General features: G+C 34.3%; 3 protein-coding genes across 6 annotated transcripts; 2 read left to right on the plus strand and 1 right to left on the minus strand.

Moving 5' to 3' along the window:
• Positions 1-7835: 7835 nt before the first annotated feature.
• LOC106409422 (ribonuclease 1-like) lies at positions 7836-9059 on the plus strand. Its single transcript, XM_013850063.3, has 4 exons — positions 7836-8041; positions 8131-8286; positions 8400-8598; positions 8676-9059. The coding sequence occupies exons 1-4, from the start codon at positions 7931-7933 to the stop codon at positions 8897-8899; spliced, it is 690 nt and encodes a 229-aa protein (XP_013705517.2). The 5' UTR covers positions 7836-7930; the 3' UTR covers positions 8900-9059.
• A 4904-nt stretch (positions 9060-13963) lies between these two features.
• LOC106436787 (transcription termination factor MTEF1, chloroplastic-like) lies at positions 13964-15052 on the minus strand. Its single transcript, XM_013877732.3, has one exon. The coding sequence runs from the start codon at positions 14994-14996 to the stop codon at positions 14139-14141; it is 858 nt and encodes a 285-aa protein (XP_013733186.1). The 5' UTR covers positions 14997-15052; the 3' UTR covers positions 13964-14138.
• A 244-nt stretch (positions 15053-15296) lies between these two features.
• On the plus strand, positions 15297-18312 carry LOC106436789 (agamous-like MADS-box protein AGL30). 4 transcript variants are annotated; one of them, XM_048763693.1, is made up of 12 exons: positions 15297-15555; positions 15743-15928; positions 16039-16095; positions 16182-16200; positions 16335-16399; positions 16520-16535; positions 16632-16693; positions 16774-16870; positions 16959-17033; positions 17117-17229; positions 17317-17746; positions 17920-18312. In XM_048763693.1, the coding sequence occupies exons 2-12, from the start codon at positions 15744-15746 to the stop codon at positions 17953-17955; spliced, it is 1155 nt and encodes a 384-aa protein (XP_048619650.1). In that variant the 5' UTR covers positions 15297-15555; position 15743; the 3' UTR covers positions 17956-18312. The 4 variants fall into 4 exon arrangements, with proteins under 4 accessions (XP_048619650.1, XP_013733188.1, XP_048619651.1 ...); XM_013877734.3 differs by having other exon boundaries at positions 15301-15555; positions 16036-16095; XM_048763694.1 differs by having other exon boundaries at positions 15302-15555; positions 16036-16095; positions 17841-18312.
• Positions 18313-23915: the final 5603 nt, after the last annotated feature.

Genomic DNA, 23915 nt, shown 5'->3' on the forward strand with positions numbered 1-23915 from the left:
TGAACTTGATATTTGAAGGCTGAAGCCTAATGAGTCAACCTTTCTGAGTGTTCTGTCTTCTTGTTCATTATTAGGATCGTTAGATTTAGGGAAATGGATATATGAGTATGCTAAGAAACTCGGGTTATGTAAGTATGTGAAAACATCCTTGATTGATATGTTTATGAAATGTGGTAGCTCTGGATGATGAGGTGTATTTATTTGAAAAGATCAAATCTTGGTCCACGATGATTGTAGTGTATGCTAATCACGGACAAGCTGAGAAATCTATGTTAATGTTTGAGAGAATGAGATCTGAAGCTTCACATTATTTTTTCTCAGGGGATGGTGTAAAGTCTATATCGACTAAGCTTCACAGAGCATTAGATGATATTGCTTTTGGATTTTTGAACACCCCTCATGGGACGATGTTTTGGGTTGTTAAGAATCTTAGGTTATGTAGAAATTATCATAATGCTCTTTCTTATATTTGGTATAAAGAAAGTCCTTAGAAATGTTCAAAGGTTTCATCATTTTGAAGATGGTAAATGTTCTTGTGGGAATTTTTGGTGACCTTATCCACACAAAGAACAATATAGTTTTGTCGATTCAAGTAAGCTTATCTCCAGGTGAGTATATAATTTGTCACGTTGTCGACACAAGGTACAATACTTGTTGTTTAAAACATGTATCGTAGAATCAACTTGGAAAATTTTATATTGATCGACGATTCTTGTATTTTGCAGAGATCATAGTAATGTATGCAGTACGTAATAGACATGCAATGGTGAAAGTGTTCAAATTACCAGAGGTTATTAGTTCAACTTGAAAATACATTTGGTCATTGTCTCAGAAGTCTCCCGTTTGAATAGCCGCTAAGACGAAACTAATATTACATGATGTGGTTTTAGATCCGTGGAGATTACGAGATTCGGCTTCGAACCTCCTAATTAATAAGCAAGTTAGTAAGCAATAGACCCACGAAAACTGTGTTTAGCTTCTTGTGTGTGAATAGATTATTGTTTTGCTAAATGGTTTTCTCTATATTTTACAATTCCATATTATGTTTTCCTTTTCATTTTTAGAGGTAATGAAATATGAAATAATTCGTTGACTTGATGATCTACAATGTCATCAGCTTAACACATTGCACATCACACAATAATAACAAGGAATGTTACAGTTCAGCTATCGTCTACTTTTAAAACACTTGTTACATTGGAGCCAAGAATGTCGGCAACAGCTCCAGACCAATAGAATTCCGTGTTTGAAGCTAAGTTGTAATCTACTTCTTTTCTTTTTCACTTTATAACTTTCTATTGTATTTTTGTTAAAAGTATGCTAGATCCATTTCTAGTTTTAGTGGAGGTCATCGCTTATTGGATATTAATGAATATAAAAAATTTAAGTTAAATTATGTGTTATTGAATTATGATTTATTATTATTTTATTAAAAACATATTTTAGAATGATTTGTAAATAGTGATTGAAATCCGGTCACTACAAGAAAACACATGCTTAACGAGGAAATTTAACGAGGAAAAACAATTCTCGTAAATTTACGTCGATTTTACGAGGAACTTACGTGGAAAACTAAAGTCATCGTTATTTCCTCGTAACGTAACGACAAAAGTGTTTCGTCGTAAAGTGGATGTAATTTGACGAGTATTTTACGAGGAAAAATTATTTCCTCGTAAATACGACGTAAACTTTGCGTGTTATTTACGAGGAAATAGTTTACGTGTATTTAGCGAGAAAATTTTGAATCCACCAACTTTGTAGGTGTTACACGTTTTTTTTTGCCACCTAATTAATTTTCGTCGTAAATTCATAGGAAAATTACAACTACCAGTTTCGAAATTTCCTATAAATATGGATGTTTGAATATCATTTTAAACACACCAACAACAAAAAACGTGAAAGAAAAAAAATGGCTGGCTCCGGGACTATTTACGAGTTGCGGAAGTGGATGTATATGCATAGAGATGCTAACGGGAGAGTGACGAAAGAATACCTTGCGGGTCTGGAGACATTTGTGCATCAAGCAGATTCAACACCGCTCGCCCAAGAAAGTGGTAAGATGTTCTGTCCTTGTCGGAAATGCAACAATTCGAAACTGGCAAATCGTGAAAATGTTTGAAAGCATTTAATAAATAGAGGTTTCACGCCAAATTACTATGTCTTGTTTCAACATGGAGAAGGTTTTAATTATGATCAGAATGAAGCTAATAGTAGTAATAGCAATTTTCAGAAAAAAAAAGAAATCATCATTTGCATAAAGAACATAGTTACCATCAGGAGGAGATGGTAGATTATGATAGGGTTCATGATATGGTAGCTGATGCATTCGTAGCTCATGATGAAGATGAAGAACCTAATATAGATGCAAAAAAGTTTTACGAAATGTTAAACGCGGCGAATCAACCACTTTACAGTGGTTGTAGAGAAGGTCTCTCTAAATTGTCGTTAGCTGCTAGAATGATGAATATTAAAACTGATCACAATCTACCTGAAAGTTGCATGAACGAATGGGCGGACTTGTTTAAAGAGTATTTGCCGGAAGACAATGTGTCTGCTGATTCTTATTATGAGATTCAGAAACTGGTTTATAGTCTTGGGTTGCCTTCGGAGATGATAGATGTTTGCATCGACAACTGCATTATCTATTGGGGAGATGATGAGAAGCTAGAAGAATGTCGATTCTGCAAGAAGCCACGATTCAAGCCGCAAGGACGGGGACATAATAGGGTACCGTACCAAAGGATGTGGTACCTACCAATTACAGACAGATTGAAAAGATTGTATCAATCAGAGCAGACTGCTGGAAAGATGAGATGGCATGCCGAGCATACTCAGACGGATGGTGAGATGACTCATCCATCAGATGCAAGAGCCTGGAAACATTTCAACAAAGTACATCCGGATTTCGCTAGCAATATCCGGAATGTGTATCTCAGACTATGCACAGATGGATTTAGTCCGTTCGGAATGTCAGGGAGACAATATTCATTGTGGCCAGTCTTTCTTACACCATACAACCTGCCACCGAAGATGTGCATGCAACATGAGTTGCTATTCTTGACCATATTAATACCTGGTCCGAACCATCCAAAAAGGTCCCTTGATGTTTTCCTACAACCACTGATAAAAGAGTTGAAGGATTTGTGGTCAACAGGGGTGAGGACGTATGACTGTTCAACGAAGACGAATTTTACGATGCGAGCGATGCTTTTGTGGACCATAAGTGATTTTCCTGCCTATGGGATGTTGTCTGGATGGACTACACATGGGAGATTAGCTTGTCCATATTGTAATGGAACGACAGATGCGTTTCAACTGAAGAATGGTAGGAAGACAAGTTAGTTTGATTGTCACCGTCGATTTCTTCCCATTGGCCATCCTTACCGAAGAAACAAGAATTTGTTTAGGCACAAAAGGGTTGTGAGAGACACTCCTCCTCCATATCTAACTGAAGAACAAATTGAAGCGCAAATCGACTACTACGGAGCTAACTAAACAGTTCGTTGGGGTGGTAATTGGCATGTCCCTCGTAATATGCCTGATTCTTACGGTGTTCATCACAACTGGCACAAGAAGAGTATATTTTGGGAGTTGCCATATTGGAAGGATCTTCTTCTGCGCCACAACCTCGATGTGATGCATATAGAGAAGAATTGTTTTGAGAACATCATGAATACAATATTGAATGTCCCAGGGAAGACAAAAGACAACATAAAATCGAGGTTGGACTTGCCGAATATTTGCTCAAGAAGCGAGTTACATATTAAAAGCAATGGACAAGTTCCCGTTCCGATATTCAGATTATCTTCAGAAAAAAAGTCGGTATTGTTCAACTGGGTGGCATCAGAAGTGAAGTTCCCTGATGGGTATGTTTCGAATCTCTCTAGATGTGTTGAAAAGGGTCAAAAGTTCTCCGGGATGAAGAGTCATGATTGTCATATCTTTATGCAACGACTACTGCCCTTTGCATTTGCGGAGCTACTTCCAACAAACGTACATGAAGCACTTGCAGGTACGTAGTGTATTATATCACAATAATTTACAAAATAATATATGAATAACAATGTGTTTAATTTTTTTTGGAATATAAAAGGCATTGGAGCATTTTTCAGGGATCTGAGCACACGCACTCTTAAAGAAGAAGTTGTGGAACAGCTTCAGGAGAACATTCTCATCTTATTGTGCAACTTGGAGAAGATATTTCCTCCCAGATTTTTTGACGTCATGGAGCATCTAGCTGTCCACCTCCCATATGAGGCATTGCTTCGTGGACCTGTACATTACGGATGGATGTATCAGTATGAGCGAGCCATAAAATATTTGAAGGGAAAAGCAAAGAACCTCGCCAAAGTTGAAGGTTCTATAATTGCTGGAAGTTTGACGGAAGAAGTTTCTCACTTCACATCGTACTACTTTGCGTCAAAAGTACGTACCCGGAGAAGAGCTCCAAGAAGATATGATGATGGTGGTGTTGCGCCAACATATACAGTTGCTGGTATTCCAGACATCTTTAGCCAGATTGGACGACTCGGTGGGAAGTCTAAAGAGGTTTGGTGGTCGAGTGAACAAGACGCTCATAGTGCACACACCTATATTCTACTCAATTGCGAAGATCCATTGATGCGTTATTTTGAAAGGTAACATATATTGACACTTCGAAACACATATAAGTATAATTAATTGTATAATTGCGAGAGATTCATTCCTATAAAATGTGATTTTAGACCCGGCCTCTTCTTCAGCTCCCGGTTCTTCGGGTCAGGAGACTGTCCCCGAGACTCAGTACACTCAGAGAGTCTCTGGGTCTACTTCTTCTAGTGCACCATCGGCTCCTCATGTGCCTTCCCAGATGGCTCATCCGACGATGCCTCCTCCTGTGCCTCCGATGTCACCTCCGATGGCCGCCGATATTCATCCCGATTTGATGGTGCCTCCGAGTGCTCCTTACTCGCAGTACACTGTAGAGGACATTCTCCGTCTGCCAGGCAGAGAAGGTTTACCAGTCATCGATCCAGACCGACCGGACGGAACTTTGTGGTATGTTGCATTAATTTTTTTTAATTCGTTTAAAATTCTTTTATAACATTAAAAATAATTTATATTTTAAATTTGTATTTTCCAGGTGGGGGGTTGACGGATGTCTTGCATCGGACGTAACCGACACGATTAAAGGTTACTTCTCCATGGCACATCCGAACTGGAGTAAGACGCCTCACTACGTCAGAAAGACGTGGTTCAAAATTTACGCTGTAAGTTTCTATTAATTAATTATATATATTTTAATTTTTTCATGATTTATATATATACTTTCTAAAAAACTAATTGTTAATTTATTTTTTCCAACAGCAAAAATATAATTGGGCCTTGGGGATCACTGAGAGGGTGAGGAAGAAGTTTAACGCGAAGGCGAAAGCTCGCTTGTTGGACACGGTCTCCAACTGGAAGGGTGACTGGATCGTGAAGGGATATGAGCGTGGCAAACCCGCTGAGCTCACCACGGATGTGTGGGATGGCCTCATCCGTTATTGGCGCCTTCCTGATTCCATTAGAATCGCCCAGACTTGCTCTAACTCCCGTAACACGGTCGATGAGCACGGAAACGGGCTGATGCTTCACACTACGGGCCAAAAACCCCACGCCGGTGTCCGTTTGGAAATGGTAATTAAATATTTTATTAAATAAATTTTTTAATATATATATTTTATTCTAACTTTCTTAAATATTTTTTAGGCCAAAGAGACGGGACATCTCCCGTCTCTTATGGAACTTTACGAGAGGACCCACAAGAACAAGGCGGGCGTATTTGTAGATGGCAAGTCCGAGCAAATCTACAACGACGTGGTTGCTCGGGTTGAAGACCGCCAGACTCAACTGACCCAGCAGTCTACCGACGGATTACCCGTCACCTTATCCACACTTGAAGTGGATAAGATTTACGGGGAGGTAAATTTTCAAAAATTTTATTTTTTTATTATTCATTTAATATAACTTTAAATTTTTACTAACAATATTTATTTTTTGTTTTTAAGGTTGTCCCTAAAAAAAAGGGACGGACGTTGGGGATTGGTTACGTCAACGATGTTCCGAGAGCGACATCGTCTTATGGTCAGCGACGGGATGATGAAGTCACTGAGCTGCGTAGAGAGTCCGCTCAGCTGCGTAACGAGTTGGCCGCGACAAAATCTCGTATAGGTGGAGTCGAGGGCTTCTTGGACGTTATAGCGGCCACAAATCCGGAATGGGAGTCCATGTTGAGGAACATGCGACAACAACATCCCATTCAAGGCGAGTCATCCGACGTACATAACGAGGCGGATGTTACGAGGAGAAGTGATGAATTCTACCAGGCGATGAACGACCCTTAGTTTTTTTTCCGGTTGTTGTATTATAAATTCAAAACTTATTTATATATAAAATATTTTCATATTGATTTATTTTTATTTTAATTTTTAATTTTATTAATAAATTAAATAATTTTAATTATTTTTTAATTATATTTTTAAATTCTGTAAAATAATAAAAACGAAGTAAATTCGTAGCTAATGTACGACCTATTTACGTGGAAACCTTACGAGGAAATAACGAGAAATAGTAAACGAGTATTTTACGAGAAAACATTTACGAGGAAATAACGAGGAAAGATAAACGAGTATTTTACGAGGAAATCCTTTCATGGTCGTTACGTGTATTTTGCGAGGAAACACTTTCAAGGTATTTACGTGTAGTTTACGAGAAAATATAGCGACCTCCTTACATGGAATATTGACGTGGTCTTTACGACGAAATGATCTACTTCGTCTTTACGACGAAATATATTCCTCGCTAAGTTACGACGAATTAGCGAGGAAATATGTGTTACGAGAGATGAGTAACGAGCAAACGCGCTTCCTCGCTAATTCGTCGTAAAGCCTCTTTTACGACGAACTCACGAGTAAAACCGCCCTCGTTAAGATTATGTTTTCTTGTAGTGGGTGTGATTTCATTCTAAACTTTTATTTACAAATTTGATTTTGTAATGAATGTAATTAATTTGAAAATATAAATAAATAAATATGGACATTTTTTATAGAATATAAAAATTCATTTGTTAGATTTGAAAATTAATAAACCAAGTAAAATTTATAAGTTCCTTATGTTCCAAATCAGTTAAAATACATAAACAAATAAAAATTTCTGTTATTAGCTATTGAAAAATAAAAGCACTTGACAAAATTTGGCATGAAAATGAAATGCATTGTCCTTTAATGTTTTTGTAGGTGGATATACCAAAGTTAACACAATGAATAACAATATGAATTTGCTAACACAATGAGTAACAATATGAATTTGCTTTGTTAATCTCTATGATGACACTGACAATTTATTTGATAAATTTGATGTTTATATCTTACTCACCTGAAAAAGATATTTAAATAAAATCATAAGAATTATCCTGTTAAAAAGAATAAGATCATCAAAAGGAACTTCTATTTTATAATCTTTTATAAAATTATAGAAAAATTATTAGATTAGATTAGATAAAATATGTTGACAAAAAAAATTAGGTAAAATATAAATGGGATTAAGAAAATAATTGGCCAGTTACGAGGATACGCACAGAACCTTGTATCAATCCAACAAGTGGGAACATTACGACTTCAAATTAAAAACCACACACCATGTCCACACGTAATCTCATGTCGTTGTTCAGAGTTTTAAGGAAAGACAGAAACAAAATCTCGTAAATATACTTCCATTTAATTTCACATAAAGGGATATACGCCCAGATTCGTTTGATGTATCTGTCATTAAACTAAAACACATACTACAAGGAAAGGGATATCTCTTTTCACATTCCTCTGATTTTTTGTTCCCCTATATATATATTCATCAATAACTATCTCGATCTTACAACCTCAAATCTCCAAAACTACAATCAATCTTATTGAAAATGAAGCTTCTTCATGCATCACTGTGTTTGATCAGTCTCCTCCTGATCTTGCCTTCGATCTTCGCTGCTTCTTCCTCTGAAGATTTCGATTTCTTCTACTTCGTCCAACAAGTAACTAAACCGTTACTAATCATCCTCTAATAAATATTGTTTATAGTCGTTTTTAACACATTTTCTAATATTATTGTATGATTATAAAGTGGCCAGGATCATACTGTGACACACAGAGGAGTTGTTGCTTTCCAACTTCTGGCAAACCAGCTGCTGATTTTGGAATTCACGGTCTTTGGCCTAATTACAAAGATGGAACTTATCCTTCCAACTGTGACAACACTAAACCATTCGATTCATCTTCGGTAATAACATCTTGAGTTCATATCTACACTTAATTTGAGTGATCCGGTTCGATTGTAGTCGAAAACCGGTTTAAATTCTCAACATACGGGTCTTTTGATTTGGTTTGGTACAGATATCGGATCTGATCAGCTCAATGCAGAAGAGCTGGCCGACACTAGCTTGCCCCAGCGGCTCAGGCGAGACGTTTTGGGAACACGAATGGGAGAAACATGGTACTTGCTCCGAATCGGTTATCGACCAATACGAGTATTTCCAAACCGCTCTTAACCTTAAGCAGAGAACCGATCTTCTTGGAGCTCTAACCAAAGCCGGTACGCTTGAATCTAATTCCCTCTTTATGTCTTGAATCGTTCTAATGATCTAATTATTTTTGGTTTACTACATATAGGAATCAATCCGGATGGAAAATCTTACAGTATAGAGAGCATCAGGGACTCTATCAAAGAGTCGACGGGTTTCACTCCTTGGATTCAATGTAACACAGATGAGTCTGGCAATAGCCAATTGTACCAAGTCTACCTCTGTGTTGCCCGGTCTGGTACCGGTTTTATCGAATGCCCGGTTTTCCCTCGTGGAAAATGTGGAGAAGAGATTAACTTCCCTTCTTTCTAATAATCTGTTTTCTAATTTCTTAATCTATTGAATCACATCGAGAATGTTTCGTTATTATAATTGATGATGTAATAAAAATTTATTAAAATCGAGAATGTTCTCTGTTTATTGATTAATTAGTGGTTTATCCATTATATATTAATTGATAAACATCACAACTTTTAAGTGTAGTCACGTGTCATCACCCGAACGAAATTCAGAATCTTTAGAAAATATGTTGGTACAATTAAGTATATATTATACTTTTTATTAAACTAATCATAAAATTAATTAAAGTGTACACTTACTATTTTCTTTTCTTTTCTTAAATAAAAGCTATAGAATTATCAAATATGACTAATATATATATATATATATATATGAATTCTAATAATAAAGATTTGATAACAATTTATATCTCATCCATTATTTTGGTTTAATTTTATATTATTAAAATAAATTAAACAATCATATTAGCTATACAATTAAAATATAGATTTTTTTCATATATGTTATATTTTGAATTTTTAAAAACAACAAAATTACAAAAATTGTTAAAATTATTAAGTTAAAAATTAATGATCAATGGTTTAACATCCTATATATATATTAATAGGAAAACATTTAAAAAGTTTAGAACATGTAATTTGTACTAATTAAAAAAATATCATGTTGGAATTTGAAAATCAATTGAGAATTTTGTTAGTCCAAAATTAAATTGTTAGAGAATGTTATATTATATAGTATGTCCATTATATACCATTCATTTATCCAATTAAAATTTATTATATATTATTTCATTAAATAAAACCTACGGAATTACCTAATGTGATTATGATATATATAGTAATTAATAATTTTAAATAATGAAGATTTGCTAATAATCTGTATATTTTCTATCATTTTTGTTTAATTCTTTATTATGAAAATAAATTACACAATTACATTAATAATATATTAAAAATTCATATTTTTTGTATATGTTATAGTTTGAATTTTTCAAAACGAGAATAAATAACTAAAACTGTTAAAAATCTCACATAAACTTTTGTAATCAATGTTTAAATTTTTTTCTATAATAAGATACAATGATAATAAAATTATATAAATAAATAATTTTATTTAAACAGGTGTTTATATATATATATATATATATATATATATATATATATATATATATATATATATATACTTCATATCGTTTAAATTTAATTATATATCATATACGATAGATAAGATTGATTGATTTGATTCATTTATCCTAAAATAATTGTGAATAAACAAGAGTGATCATTTGATTTATATGTGCAAGATAATTTATTACATAATAGTAACTGATTTCTTAGTTATTTAATATATAATTATTATTTATTATGCACAAGCCGCATTTTAACCTAAGTATGTATCTCTTTAATAATTTTGAATCTTAAATATTTTCTAAATGTCAGACCAAAATAAAAGAAAGAAATGAGAATAAACTCAAAAATCAATATTTATATCGAGCAATAACCAAAATGACAAAAAAAAAAAATTTGAAGATATAAATGATTGACACGTGAACGTAAACTTCTCATAACCATAATTAACTTTTAAATTGCTAAATCATGATATAAAACCGAATTGGTATAGTTTCATTGTAACCAAATAGTAGGCATGAGATTCTTCGGCCTAAATATTAGGTTTTTATGTGATAAATAATTTTTGACCTAAAATATTTTTAAAAATAAGATCAGTTCATTAGTAAACAAATTATGTAATTAACAAAAAAAATTTAAAAATTGTTCAAGGTCCAAAAATATTAATTCTATCAATAATATAAATTTTATTTTCCATACGATATTTCTTAAATAATTTTCATATAAATTTATAATATGCACAAAGTGCTGGTCTTATCCTAGTATATCGTAAGCAAAAATCATCTATTAACTATGGTTGATTTTAGAATTACTTAGGAATGATTTGGATTATTAGGAAAGTTTTGGATTATAGCAAATATTAAATATTAAAAATATAAATCATATATTCAAACTCCGAATGGTGACATGCGGGACAACTACAGAACAAGTGCGGTGTGGTTATAATAGTAACAAAAATATATAGATACATAGGTATATGTAAAGATTTTTGTTACTATTCACGGTGGTGCGGGACAAGACGATTCGTCACCATTCGAAGCCTGAATAATTTGGGATTGTGGTTACTTTTAAAAGTTTAACGTAGGATTTATATTATAGAGATATTGAAAACATATTAAATTTTGTGTGAATCTACAGATAATATTTTTATACATTCAGTATATCTTCAAAAGAAGACAATAATCTATAAACTCATAGATTAAGATTCCATCTTGTTCAAAAAAATGAAAAAAGATTATGACTCCATCTTTGAAGAAGCCTTTTTTTCCTTTTGCTTATAAGATGCTATTTAAGATTTGTTGCAGTATCATCTTAAGTGGCTTTACCATTCTCGTTTCTTTGTACGACGAGCGTGATTTATACGGTCGCAGTCATTACGCTATAATAGAAGACTCCCAACAACGATGACAATGCCATCATCATCAACATCGACGGTGATCGAGCCGTAGCCAGCGAGGGATTTTTGCCCTGAGACGGATACGGGACATATAAGGGTACGGGGACCAGAATCGGCAAAATTAAAAAATTATAGATACGGATATGGTATATATATGTTAAAAATATATATAAGCTACCCATAATTGACAAAAATTTAAAAAATTACACCAAACTTTTAACATAAAAATTACTTCAATATATTATTTTAAATAATGATGATCATAAGCTTAGAAACAAGATTATAAGTCAAAATTTTACTTCCATTTATTTTTTGGAAAAAAGTAATTGATTTAGCTTAAGATACAATTAGGGCTGGAAAAATAAACCGAACCCGATCCGAAACCGACATAAATACCGAATAGATCTTGTTTTATGGTATTTCGGGTTATGGATAATATCCGACCAAACTCGAACCTAAATGGATATCCGTTAGAACCCGAAACATTCAAAATTTAAAAAAAAAACTTGTACAAAACATGATCACAGTTCCTAATATGTATCTTAAATACACTAAGAGATTATTGACTTCTAAAATAATTATCAATTATGTGAAGGTTGATGGTTGAAGGTAGCAGTTGAAGATTGAAGTTTTTAGATTTTGGTTTTGTTTTCATTGAATAATGTTTTTCATTTCATGAGAACTTGGTTTGCGTTTTATGCTTTCATTTATTTAGTTTTCTTTCTATTAATAACTATGTCTACCTTTCGTTTGATTTTGAATGATTACGTTTGATGTCCTTTCTTATTTTTGAATCAATTTTACTTATATTTTGGTTACAAAATAGATACAAATCATGTATTTTAAAATCTAAAAACCGATTTAACTTATGTTTTGGTTACAAAGTAGGTAGAAATCATGTACTTTTAAACCGAAGAACCGATTGGGACCAAACCCGAAAGTACATCGAGTTCTACTGGTTCTTTGAAGATTTACTAACTCCGACCCGAACCGATAGAACCGGAACCGGTCCCAAACCAAACTTTCATATAACCCGAATGAAGCTGATTTTGATAAACCCAAAAAACCGAGACCCGATTAGACAAAACCGAAACCCGATTAGGACCCGAATGCTCAGGCCTAGATACAATAATTTCGAAGAGAATTCATTTCAAAACATTCCATAAATCGACTACCCCGTCCCCAAAGTGTCCCCGTGCCATTTCTATGGTGTTTCCGGTACGGGTACATCAACCAAACCGCCGTGCCCGTGCTTCATAGTTTACTAACCTCCTTAAAGAGGAATATAGAGACGTCCTTGTCAACACCAAGGCCCACACAGCTTCCAGATTGCCTAGGAATGTGCAGTCGTCGACATAAAGGACCGCAACAGTGTCGAGATTGACTAGTAATGTGCAGACGTTGACGCCAAGAACCGTACATGCCTCAAGATTGACTATGAATGTGACAGACGTCAACACCAAGGACCGTACCAGCTTCAACACTAACGAGCAATGTGCAGACGTCGACACCAAGGACCGCACCAGTGTCGAGATTAACCACGAATGTGCAGACGTCGACACCAATAACCGCACCAGCTTCGAGATTGAATAGGAATGTGCAGACGTCGACATTAAGGACCACACCAGCGTTGAGATTGGCTAGTGGTGTGCTGACGTCGACACCAAGGACCGCACCAGTGTCGAGATTGGCTAGTGATGTGCAGACGTTGACACAAAGGACCGTTCCAGCGTCAAGATTGGCTGGTGATATGCAAACGTCGACACCAAGGACAGCAACAGCCTCCATACAGACAAGGAATGTACAGACATCGACACCAAGGACCGCACCAGCGTCAGGACAAACGAGGAATGTACAGAAACCGACACCAAGGACCGCACCAGCGTCGAGATTGAAGAGTAATGTGCAGACGTCAACACCAAGAATCGTACCAGTCTCATCATTGATTACCTATATAAGCACAAGTATCACTTCAAGTGTGTAAAGAACTGGTTTTCGATTAACTCCACGTGTCCTCAATGCAGATACGAGCTGCCTCTTTAAGGTCAAAGAAGAGTGGTATAAAATAGAGCTTGATGACGACTCTATTGATTTCTACGAACTTTTAATTTATTTCTTAGGTTCTCTTTTGTTTCTCGTAGAGATTGACTTTCAATTTGTATTTTTTTTTTCAATCTAATCTCTGATGCAAAATCATGTACAAGCTCATGCGAAGCAAACTTTCTCATAAACTTGGTGCGCAAATTAATTTTAAGACATCCTGAAAGCACACACATTCAAACCAACTCTTATTATCTGTGTTCTTAGTTACACACTACATGACCTAACAGAACACCCCCAAGCCTAATCTTTTGAAACAGAAGTATGTAACAGAAGCTCAAGTTAAGCAACTTTACTTCATAAATTAGGAAGTTCACATATCAAATTCCGACAACCGTATACAACTTCAACGAAACTTAATGATCTAACAAAACATTTCCCCAATCTAATCTTCGCAACAAAAACTCTATACAAGCTCAAGTGAAGTGTTTGATATGTTTCAAAAGGCAAAACTTTTGCAATTAAACGAAACTTTCCTCATAACTTTGAATCCTCAAATACATACTTCCATGATCTTACAAAACATTTACCTAACTCTATTCAAGCTCAACTGAAGTGTCTCAAAGTGCAAATTCTCAGCAAAAGAGAACACAAAACAAGCTCAATACACACAAAAAGACGAAACCTTTTACAATCTCCTTTCAACAGACCTAAGACGAAGTTCCACAAGCCAAAGGTTAAACTGTCCATCACTAACCTTCAACATCTCCGACAAGGGCATCAAGATCCCGTGCTCCTTAAGCAACCTATGCCTCGGCTTAATCTTCCTCTCCAAGCTAAAAGAAAAGTACTGAGGAAACCTCTTCAGCTCCTTGACATCTCCACGCATCTCCTCCATAAAGAACTCGACTTTCGGAGCCAAATTGTTCTCCACGCTGTACGTCAACAGCGCCGGAGACCTCACCACCATCTTCGCCACCTCATCCCTCGTAAACCCTAGCCCTTCCTCAAGGAACTCGATTTTGGGGATTAGAGTTCGCTCCACGCTCGAAACCAGCAGCACAGTGTTCCGCGACGTGACCGTGTCGCGCCCCACGAATCCTAGGGTTTTGAGGAAGGCTAACGCAGGACGGAGCTGGAAGTCGACGGAGGAGATGAGGAGTCGAGGGCAGCGGGTTATCGACTTCGGGATGTCTTCGTCGGAAAGGTAGATCTCGTCGGATAAGAAGCGAAGCACCGGTAAGATGTCGGATTCGGGGTCTGAGGTTAGCAGATCGGGGAACATGTCGAGGATCCGACCGACGGCGGGTCTCGAGAGACCGATTGAGGAGAGGAGGGTTTCGACGGAGACGACGGAGGAGATGGGAGCGGCGCGGAGAGAGGGGTTTACTCGGAGGGCTTTGTGAGGGTCAACGTTGAGGTCCTGGAGGTAGATGAGCTTTTCTCGGAAGAGAAGGCCGGTGTCGGAAGTTTCGCTGGCGAAACATCGGGTTCTCACGGCGGAGATAAACGGCGGCGGGAGAAGACAGCACCGTGCAAACATCATCAGCTTTTTTTTTTTTTGGCAGTTCAAGCTGAGTGGATAAACGATGGAGTAAGGGTAAAATGGTAATAACAATTAGATAACATTTCGAACGGCGTCGTTCTGCTTTCAGAGATTTTTAACTTATTCCTTCTTGAAGCTTTTAGTAGATAATAAACGATGGATAAAGGGTAAAATGGTAATAATAGCTAGATAGCATCAAAACGCCGTCGTCTCTTTGTAAAGGAAAAAAACATTTATCTTTCTTCTTGATAAACGATGGCCTAAGGGTAAAAATGGTAATGGAGATTTGTTTTTGTTTTTAAAAAAAATTGATTAATCTGTTGTTCGTCCCTCTTCTTTGTCCAATGGGATCCCTATTCTCAAGGAGCTCTATCAGAAGAGCGTAATTTACGGAGTCTCATGTAAACCGCATTCGTCTTCTTCTCTGTCTCTCTTTCTACCTCTGCTTTTTCATTCTTCGTTTCTTTTTCTTCTTCTTCTTCTTCTTCTCTAAAGAGCTCCCTTTTAATATCTCCCCTCATGGTTAGTATCCGCTTGGCGTTTAAATTTGCTTCTTTAGGTAAGTTTCCCCTTTCCTTTTTCCTCACCCAATAGATTCACGATTAGGGTTTTCAAAAACGTTTCTAAAGGTCGCATTTTTATTTTGAAATTTCAAAGTTTTGTGATTGTTGTGTTGAATTGAGGAGAAAGGAGAATTGGATGATTCGTTGAATGTGTGTGTGTGTGTGTTTTGTTTGGTGGAACAGGATGGGAAGGGTGAAACTGAAGATAAAGAAGTTAGAGAACACAGCAGGGCGCCAAGCTACGTTTGCTAAAAGGAAAAATGGGATCTTGAAAAAGGCGAGCGAGCTTTCTGTTCTTTGCGACATTGATCTTGTTCTTCTTATGTTCTCTCCTACTGGTAAACCTTCCTTATGTTGCGCTCAACGAAGGTAACTGATTGTTCTCTCTGTGTATTTGTTTCCTCCATGTCTCTGTTGGGTTTGTGTTTTGTGGTCTGATTTTCTGTGGGTTTTTTTTTTTATTATTATTGTTTCAGTAGCATTGAAAAGGTGATTGCAAAGTTTTCTCAAGTAACACCGGAGGAAAGAGCAAAAAGGTTTGGCTGATTCTTTTTGAGATTCTTATCCATATGTTTCTTTCCGCTTTGTTCACTTGTTTGTTCTTGTTTGGTTTTGAATACAGGAAGATCGAGGGTCTTGAAGTAAGTTGTTTCACACAATCAAAACAAAACTCTTTAAATCTTTTTTTTTTTTTTTTAGCTTTGATTCTGATCCTTGTGAAGCTTGTTGTTTGTTTGGTCCCTGATTCAAATTGTTTTGTCTTTTGAAAGCTCAGGTCTTGAAGAAAACTTTCCAAAAGTTGGATCACCATGTAAATATACGAGATTTTATATTCTCTAGGTGAGTAGGAGAAACGAAAACATTTCATTAACAAAATCATTCGCTTCATTATCTCCGACATGAATTTTAACTTTCTTCTCTTTTTGTCTTGTGTGCTTCTTTTTCCTTCTATGGTTCCAGTAATCCAACAACAGAGGTATTCATTATAAGACTCTATATTTTTTTTCTCCTTTTCTACCGTTTATGAGATTTGCCAAAGCCTAGAATTTTTCTAAAACCGCAATTGTTTCAGGACTTGAGTGCTCGAGCAAGGATTCTGCAAGATCGAATTTCTGAAATACATGGAAGATTACGGTACGAAGATCTTTCTGAAGTTGATGTTTTTCTTGATGTTGTTACATTGTTTTCATACTTGTTTGTATCATGTTCTGTAGTTATTGGACAGAACCCGATAAGATAAACAACGTTGAAGACTTGGGACAGCTCGAAATCTCGATCAGGCAATCCCTTGATCAGTTGCGTGCGCATAAAGTAATCCTTTCTTTTTAAAACCTTTTCAACTTCACTTTATTAAATAAAAAGGAAAACTCAATTAAACTTTTCTTGTTGTTGTTGATAGGAGCATTTTGGACAGCAGCAACACGCAATGCAAATCGAAAACGCAAACTTTGTTAAAGATTGGTCAACCAGCTTGGTAATTTACTCAGAATGATTTCTTCTTTGATTTCTCATTCAGAACAATCTGAATCTCAAATCTCTGACTTATAAAACTTTCAGTTGCAAGATGGGATTCAGATTCCTTTGGAACAACAGCTTCAATCTATGCCATGGATTCTTAATACCAACACAACCAACATTGTCACTGAGGAACACAATTCAATCCCACAGAGGTTAGTGAAAAAACTCTCACACTTCTTTCTTTCTAAATCTGAATCATATCTTAACCAAAAAAAATAATAATTGTGTATACTCTAAAGGGAAGTTGAGTGCTCAGCGAGTTCTTCATTTGGGAGCTACCCAGGATACTTTGGAACAGGGAAGTCTCCAGAGATTACGATCTCGGGTCAAGATACAAGCTTTCTTGATGATTTAACCAACGGACATTTGAAACCACAAACAATCACGCAGCAGCAGTTCACTGAAAACAGCGTTATCCCATACGTTCCCAGTCTGCAGAACGATCTGAATCATCACCAAACGTTGCCTCTTCCTCTTCCTCTTCCTCATCCTCCTCCGGTTTTTAACTTTCCAATGAACCAGAGAGAGTACCATATGAATGGATTCTTCGAAGCACCGCCACCTGGATCTTCTGTTTACAACAACACTGCGAACCAGGCAAGGTTTGGTTCTAACAGCAGCTCCTTGCCTTGCTCTATCTCCATGCTGGACGAATACTTGTTTTCACAGGTGAAACATCATAACTTTTGCAGTGATTCAAGATATGGGTTTTTACTTTCGACATGATTTGATATTTGTTATGACGTTCTTTTTATAGATGCAGCAACCGAACTGAGAGAGAGTTTTGATGATTGATGATAAAAACATCTCGTTGAAGGAGTCACCAGTGTTTTTTTTTCCAGATACAGCAAGAAGAAGTAGTCCTGCAGAGTTCTTGATTGGTTCCAAGAAGCAAAACCAGTGGTGAAGGCTGGTAGATTGCAACAATACGTGATTATTAATTTCTATACATAATTTCTCCATCGGATGAGAGAATCTGGGATTTTTGATGAAAAAAGCAGAGAGGTTTCCCATTTTTTTTGTTCTGTTTCCCGGCAGATATGTTTAGTGTCTTTTGGAGGCTGTCAAAGTAACGCCATGACAGCCAGAGATGATGAGAAACTCTCTCTCCTTCCCTTCCTACAAAAACTATAGCTTTTGTATCCTTTTTTTTTTCTTTCATTCATTCTTTTGTAAAACAAAACAAAAAGATGTTTATTATTTCTTTATAAATCATAAAAAGACATTTACGTGTATATATATATATAGCTCTTTGTCTTGAGGGCATTGCCTCTTTTGTGGTGTTGGTTGTGGCGGGCTTTTGTTTCACTTGCCTCTCTAAATAAGGGCGGGGGGGGGGGGGGGGGGGGGGGGGGGGGGGGGGGTGGGGGGTTACGTAGCTTTGGGATGGGATAATAGAGCAATAAGGTGCTCGTGAGCTTCCGGTATTGAGTAGAGGAGGATGAGGCTGCCTGGCGGTTGTTGGTGAAAGTTTATGTATTCTCACTTGATTTACAATGTACATAGGAAGCTTTTATATAATGTACAGTTGAGAGATTCCTAAAAATTGAGAGAATAAATGCAACAGAAATATATCTATATTATTAAAAGAGAAGTACACTTTTGAAAAATGTTTTTACCCTATTTTTTTGCTTGTTTTTTTCAGTTGCATTTATGAAATATCCTAAAACGAATAAAACTGTCTAATTTATTACTTGTCTTTTCAGTTACATTAATGAAATATGCTTAAATAAATTAAACTTCTTATTTTATTGTTTGTCTTTTTCAGTTACTTTAATGAAATATCTTTAAATAAATTTAGACATAATGTCATTTAATCAACAAAAAAAACTCATGAGTTATCCTTAGCTTTGGGATAATAGAGCAATAAGGTGCTCGTGAGCTTCCACTATTGAGTAGAGGAGGATGAGGCTGCCTGGTGGTTGTTGGTGAAAGTTTATGTATTCTCACTTGATTTACAATGTACATAGGAAGCTTTTATATAATGTACAGTTGAGAGATTCCTAAAAATTGAGAGAATAAATGCAACAGAAATATATCTATATTATTAAAAGAGAAGTACACTTTTGAAAAATGTTCTTACCCTATTTTTTTGCTTGTCTTTTTCAGTTGCATTTATGAAATATCCTAAAACGAATAAAACTGCCTAATTTATTACTTGTCTTTTCAGTTACATTAATGAAATATGCTTAAATGAATTAAACTTCTTATTTTATTGTTTGTCTTTTTCAGTTACTTTAATGAAATATCCTTAAATAAATTTGGACATAATGTCATTTAATCAACAAAAAAAAACTCATGAGTTATCCTTACGTGCATAATTTTAATAATGGAGATTTTAAAAAACGTGCATCATTAAAATGTTACCTAAAACATACATCACTAATATATAACATGCATCAATAAAACTAGAATTTGACTCACACAATTGTACGGATATTATTTTCAGTTGATTAAATTAAAAAATATTTATTTATTCAAAAAATATTTAAGAATGGCTATGTTTTTAAAAATTATGTCTATTATTAAAAGAGAAGTGCCCATTAAAAAATACCCCTTAATTTTTAAAGTTAACTAGACTCTGATCTGCGCGTCACTGCGGGTATGAATTTTCGGTTTTTGGTTATTTATTTAACTAAATGATGTATTTGTAATATTTGATGAATTATATTCACCAAGTAAATAATTTTTTTGGCATCTTAAACCTTCTATTTATGATGAGTATTCGATATCATATACAAAATTGAACAAATAGACGTAATTAGAGAATTGTGGACGATATATAAAAACAATGGTTATTAATGTAAAATATGAAGAAATATTATATCATGACTTAGTATGGCATAAAAGATTATAAATTAGTTATACATGTTTAAAGAAAATAAAATGATTTTTAAACTTCTATGAAAAATTTAACATATAAAAAATGGTGATGAATTAGTCATCAAATTGTAAATAATTTCATAATTTTGTTAATAATAAATTATTTATAGTTTTTGTTTTTCGTCAAGATAATTATTAAATGTCCATAACATTAATATGTTAAAAGGTCATATTATGAAAGCCCATGTTGTAACCGTTTTTTTCCGGGAAGTGTAACAAAAAAAAATTACCTTTAACTCTTCGTTTTGTTTAAGTTCTGTGTCGGTAAAAGATTAAAAAAATCTCTCTATCTTTTTCAATGTTCAATTTGAAGCTTATTATGCGAAAATCATACGCAAATATAGGCAATTGGTTGGAATCTCTATATCTTTATATTCTTATAAATTTTAAATTTATTGTTTGCACTTCTGCAAGCAAATCAATTACCGAAGTAATAGATCAATTGGTTGGAATCAAATCTATTCTTATAATTAGTGTAATTATGGTTACAGTTTTTATATTTAATAGGTACATTAAAGATACGACATTGAAGATATTATGTTTTGATTAATAGAAGATATTGGATTTTGAGTTTGTATTTATTGATTTGTTTTTTTATAAAGCATAGAAAATCAGTGGGATGAGTGGTTGGTTGATACATCCTATAAAGAAAACGAAAACTATAGGTGGTTTGAATATTGTGCATTAATCGATGCATGATGTAAGTTGACTATATAAAACTTGAACATGATCATTTCAAACTAAAGTATAGGTATGTTATATGCATTTGTTATATTGTAGTTAATATATTTTAAATATTACATAAGTCAAGTGATTCACGTTTTCGTAAAAATAAAATTCAAGTTTATTATTGGACCGTACTCGTACGTGATAAGCTATGTTAAATATGATGTATTTTTAGGTTAATTTAATGACATTAAGTTTAAATTTGATTAAGGAAAACTCATTAATTCAACTGGAAAAGACAAGCATTAAAATATGTAGGTTTATTTAATGACATTAAGTTTAAATTTGATTAAGAAAAACTCATTAATTTAACTGGAAAAGACAAGCATTAAAATAGGTAGTTTAATTTATTTCTCAGTGGCATGGAAGTGTAAATAAGTTAGAAAACTTAGGGGTATTTTTTAATGGGTACTTCTCTTTTAATAATAGAGATTTAGTTTGATGTCCTCCAACGTTTTCGGTTAAATGTTGTTAAGTTTCGAATTTGTACTTTACTTTTACGTAATCATATTTAGAAGTTAATTTAATGATGTTAAGTTTATATTTGAATAAGGAAAACACATTAATCTAACTGAAAAAAACAAGCATTAAAATAGGAAATTAAATTTAATTGGCAGTGGCATGGAAGTGTAATCTATATTATTGAAATGATCATGTTCAAGTTTTATATAGTCAACTTACATCATGCATCGATCAATGCACAATATTCAAACCACCTATAGTTTTCGTTTTCTTTATAGGATGTATCAACCAACCAATCATCCCATTGATTTTCTAAGCTTTATAAAAAACAAATCAATAAATACAAACTCAAAATCCAATATCTTCTATTAATCAAAACAAAATATCTTCAATGTCGTATCTTTAATGTACCTATTAAATATAGAAACTGTAACCATAATTACACTAATTATAAGAATATATTTGATTCCAACCAATTGATCTATTACTTCGGTAATTGATTTGCTTGCAGAAGAGGAAACAATAAATTTAAAATTTATAAGAATATAAAGATATAGAGATTCCAACTAGTTGCATATATTTGCGTATGATTTCCGCATAATAAGCTTCAAATTGAACATTGAAAAAGATAGAGAGATTTTTTTTAATCTTTAACCGACACAAACTTAAACAAAACGAAGAGTTAAATGTAATTTTTTTTATTACACTTCCCGGAAAAAAATGGTTACAACGTGGACTTTCATAATATGGTCTTTTAACATATTAATGTTATGAACATTTAATAATTATCTTGACGAAAAAAGACTATAAATAATTTGTTATTAATAAAATTATGAAATTATTTACAATTTGATGACTAATTCATCGCCCTTTTTTATGTTAAATTTTTCATAGAAGTTTAAAAATCATTTTATTTTCTTTAAACATGTATAACTAATTTATAATCTTTTATGCCATACTAAGTCATGATATAATATTTCTTCATATTTTACATTAATAACCATTGTTTTTATATATCGTCCACAATTCTCTAATTACGTCTATTTGTTCAATTTTGTATATGATATCGAATACTCATCATAAATAGAAGGTTTAAGATGCCAAAAAAATTATTTACTTGGTGAATATAATTCATCAAATATTACAAATACATCATTTAGTTAAATAAATAACCAAAAACCGAAAATTCATACCCGCACTGACGCGCAGATCAGAGTCTAGTTAACTTTTATATAATGTACAGTTGAGAGATTCCTAAAAGTACAGAGAATAAATGCAGGCTCTAACGGTTAGAAACCATTAAAAAAATTACCGAGAGTAAGAAAAAAAAAGAACGAAGAAGAATAAAATAAAAAGAAAAGTTATTCTTCTCCTAATTTTATAAGAATAATTATAGTTTATTATCCCTTAAATGTTAAAAAATGTAAAGAGGTAACAAATATTCCTTGTAAATGATATAAATTGTAAGGAATGATAAAAAATTTACTATTTCCACTCATCCCATTGGTCACCATTTATAACTTAAATCAATCAAGAATATTCGCATATTCTTGTACCCTTTTGCAGTGTGATCGTCGGTGCAGCAGACGGCCAAGAAGGATCTAAAGTATGTAAACAGTGACGTTGGAAGTCCTTTAGAAAATATATCAGCATATTATAGAGATGAGGGAACATGAAGATTCTTGACTTGCTCCATTGCCACTTTTTCCCTAACTAAGTGTAGATCAAATTCAATATGCTTCGTATGTTGATGCTTCACTGGATTTGTAGATAAATACACCGAGCTTATATTGTCTAAGTACACCGACGTTGATGTACTTAGAGTACAGTGTAGCTCAAGCAATAGGTTACACAAGAAGCAAGTCTCAGCAACTTCATTTGCTATTCCCTAGTATTTTGCTTATGCACTGGACCTCGATATTGTTTGTTGACGCTTTGACGACCATGAGATCAGATTGTCACTGAGGTAAACAGCATAGCCGGATGTAGACCGTCGTGTATCGGTGCACCTTGTCCAATCTGCATCGGAGTATGCCGTGGTGTCGTGAATTTTGATTTGAAAATTTGCAGACCACGTGAGTTTGTTCCTTCAATGTATCCGATGATGTGACGAAGTGCACTCAAGTGATGTTTGTGGGGGTCGTGCATGAACAAACAGATTTGTTAGATGGCGTAGACGATGTTCGGACGAGTGAAAGTGAGGTATTGGAAAGCTACGGCCAGACTTCTATATTTAGTCGGATATTGAAACTTTAAAAGTGGAAACTCTTGCAATAATTTCCGTCACATATTGTCTCTAAGATAGCAGAACCCCGAGTTGTTATACTCAACCTTTATTCCAAGAAAATAGTGAGGCGTCCCAAATATGTTATTGGAAATTCTCGTTTGAGTTGAGAGATGATTCATACAATCAATTCTGGAGAAGATCATGTTAGAACAATATCATCCACATAAAGAAAAAGATATGCTATCTTCTGCCGTCAGGATATACGAACAGAGACATGTCGCATTTGCTTGAGTCAAAGCCGAGTAGAGATAGACATGATGCAAACTGAGCATTCCAAGTGTGGGGCGCTTATTTCAAACTGTAGATGTCTTTGTCTAATTTTCATAGTTTGTATTTTGTTGTTGTAGTTTGTATTTCTGTTATTCCGCTACTCTTTATCTTTCTATAATTTCTCAAAAAAACTTGAAAATGATAATACGATTTTAACATGTTTACAACCAACAAAAAAAAGTGCAAGAACATGAAGTTTATATGCAAGTT

Source organism: Brassica napus, chromosome C7, assembly GCF_020379485.1.
Source record: "Brassica napus cultivar Da-Ae chromosome C7, Da-Ae, whole genome shotgun sequence".
Classification (NCBI taxonomy): Eukaryota; Viridiplantae; Streptophyta; class Magnoliopsida; order Brassicales; family Brassicaceae; genus Brassica; species Brassica napus.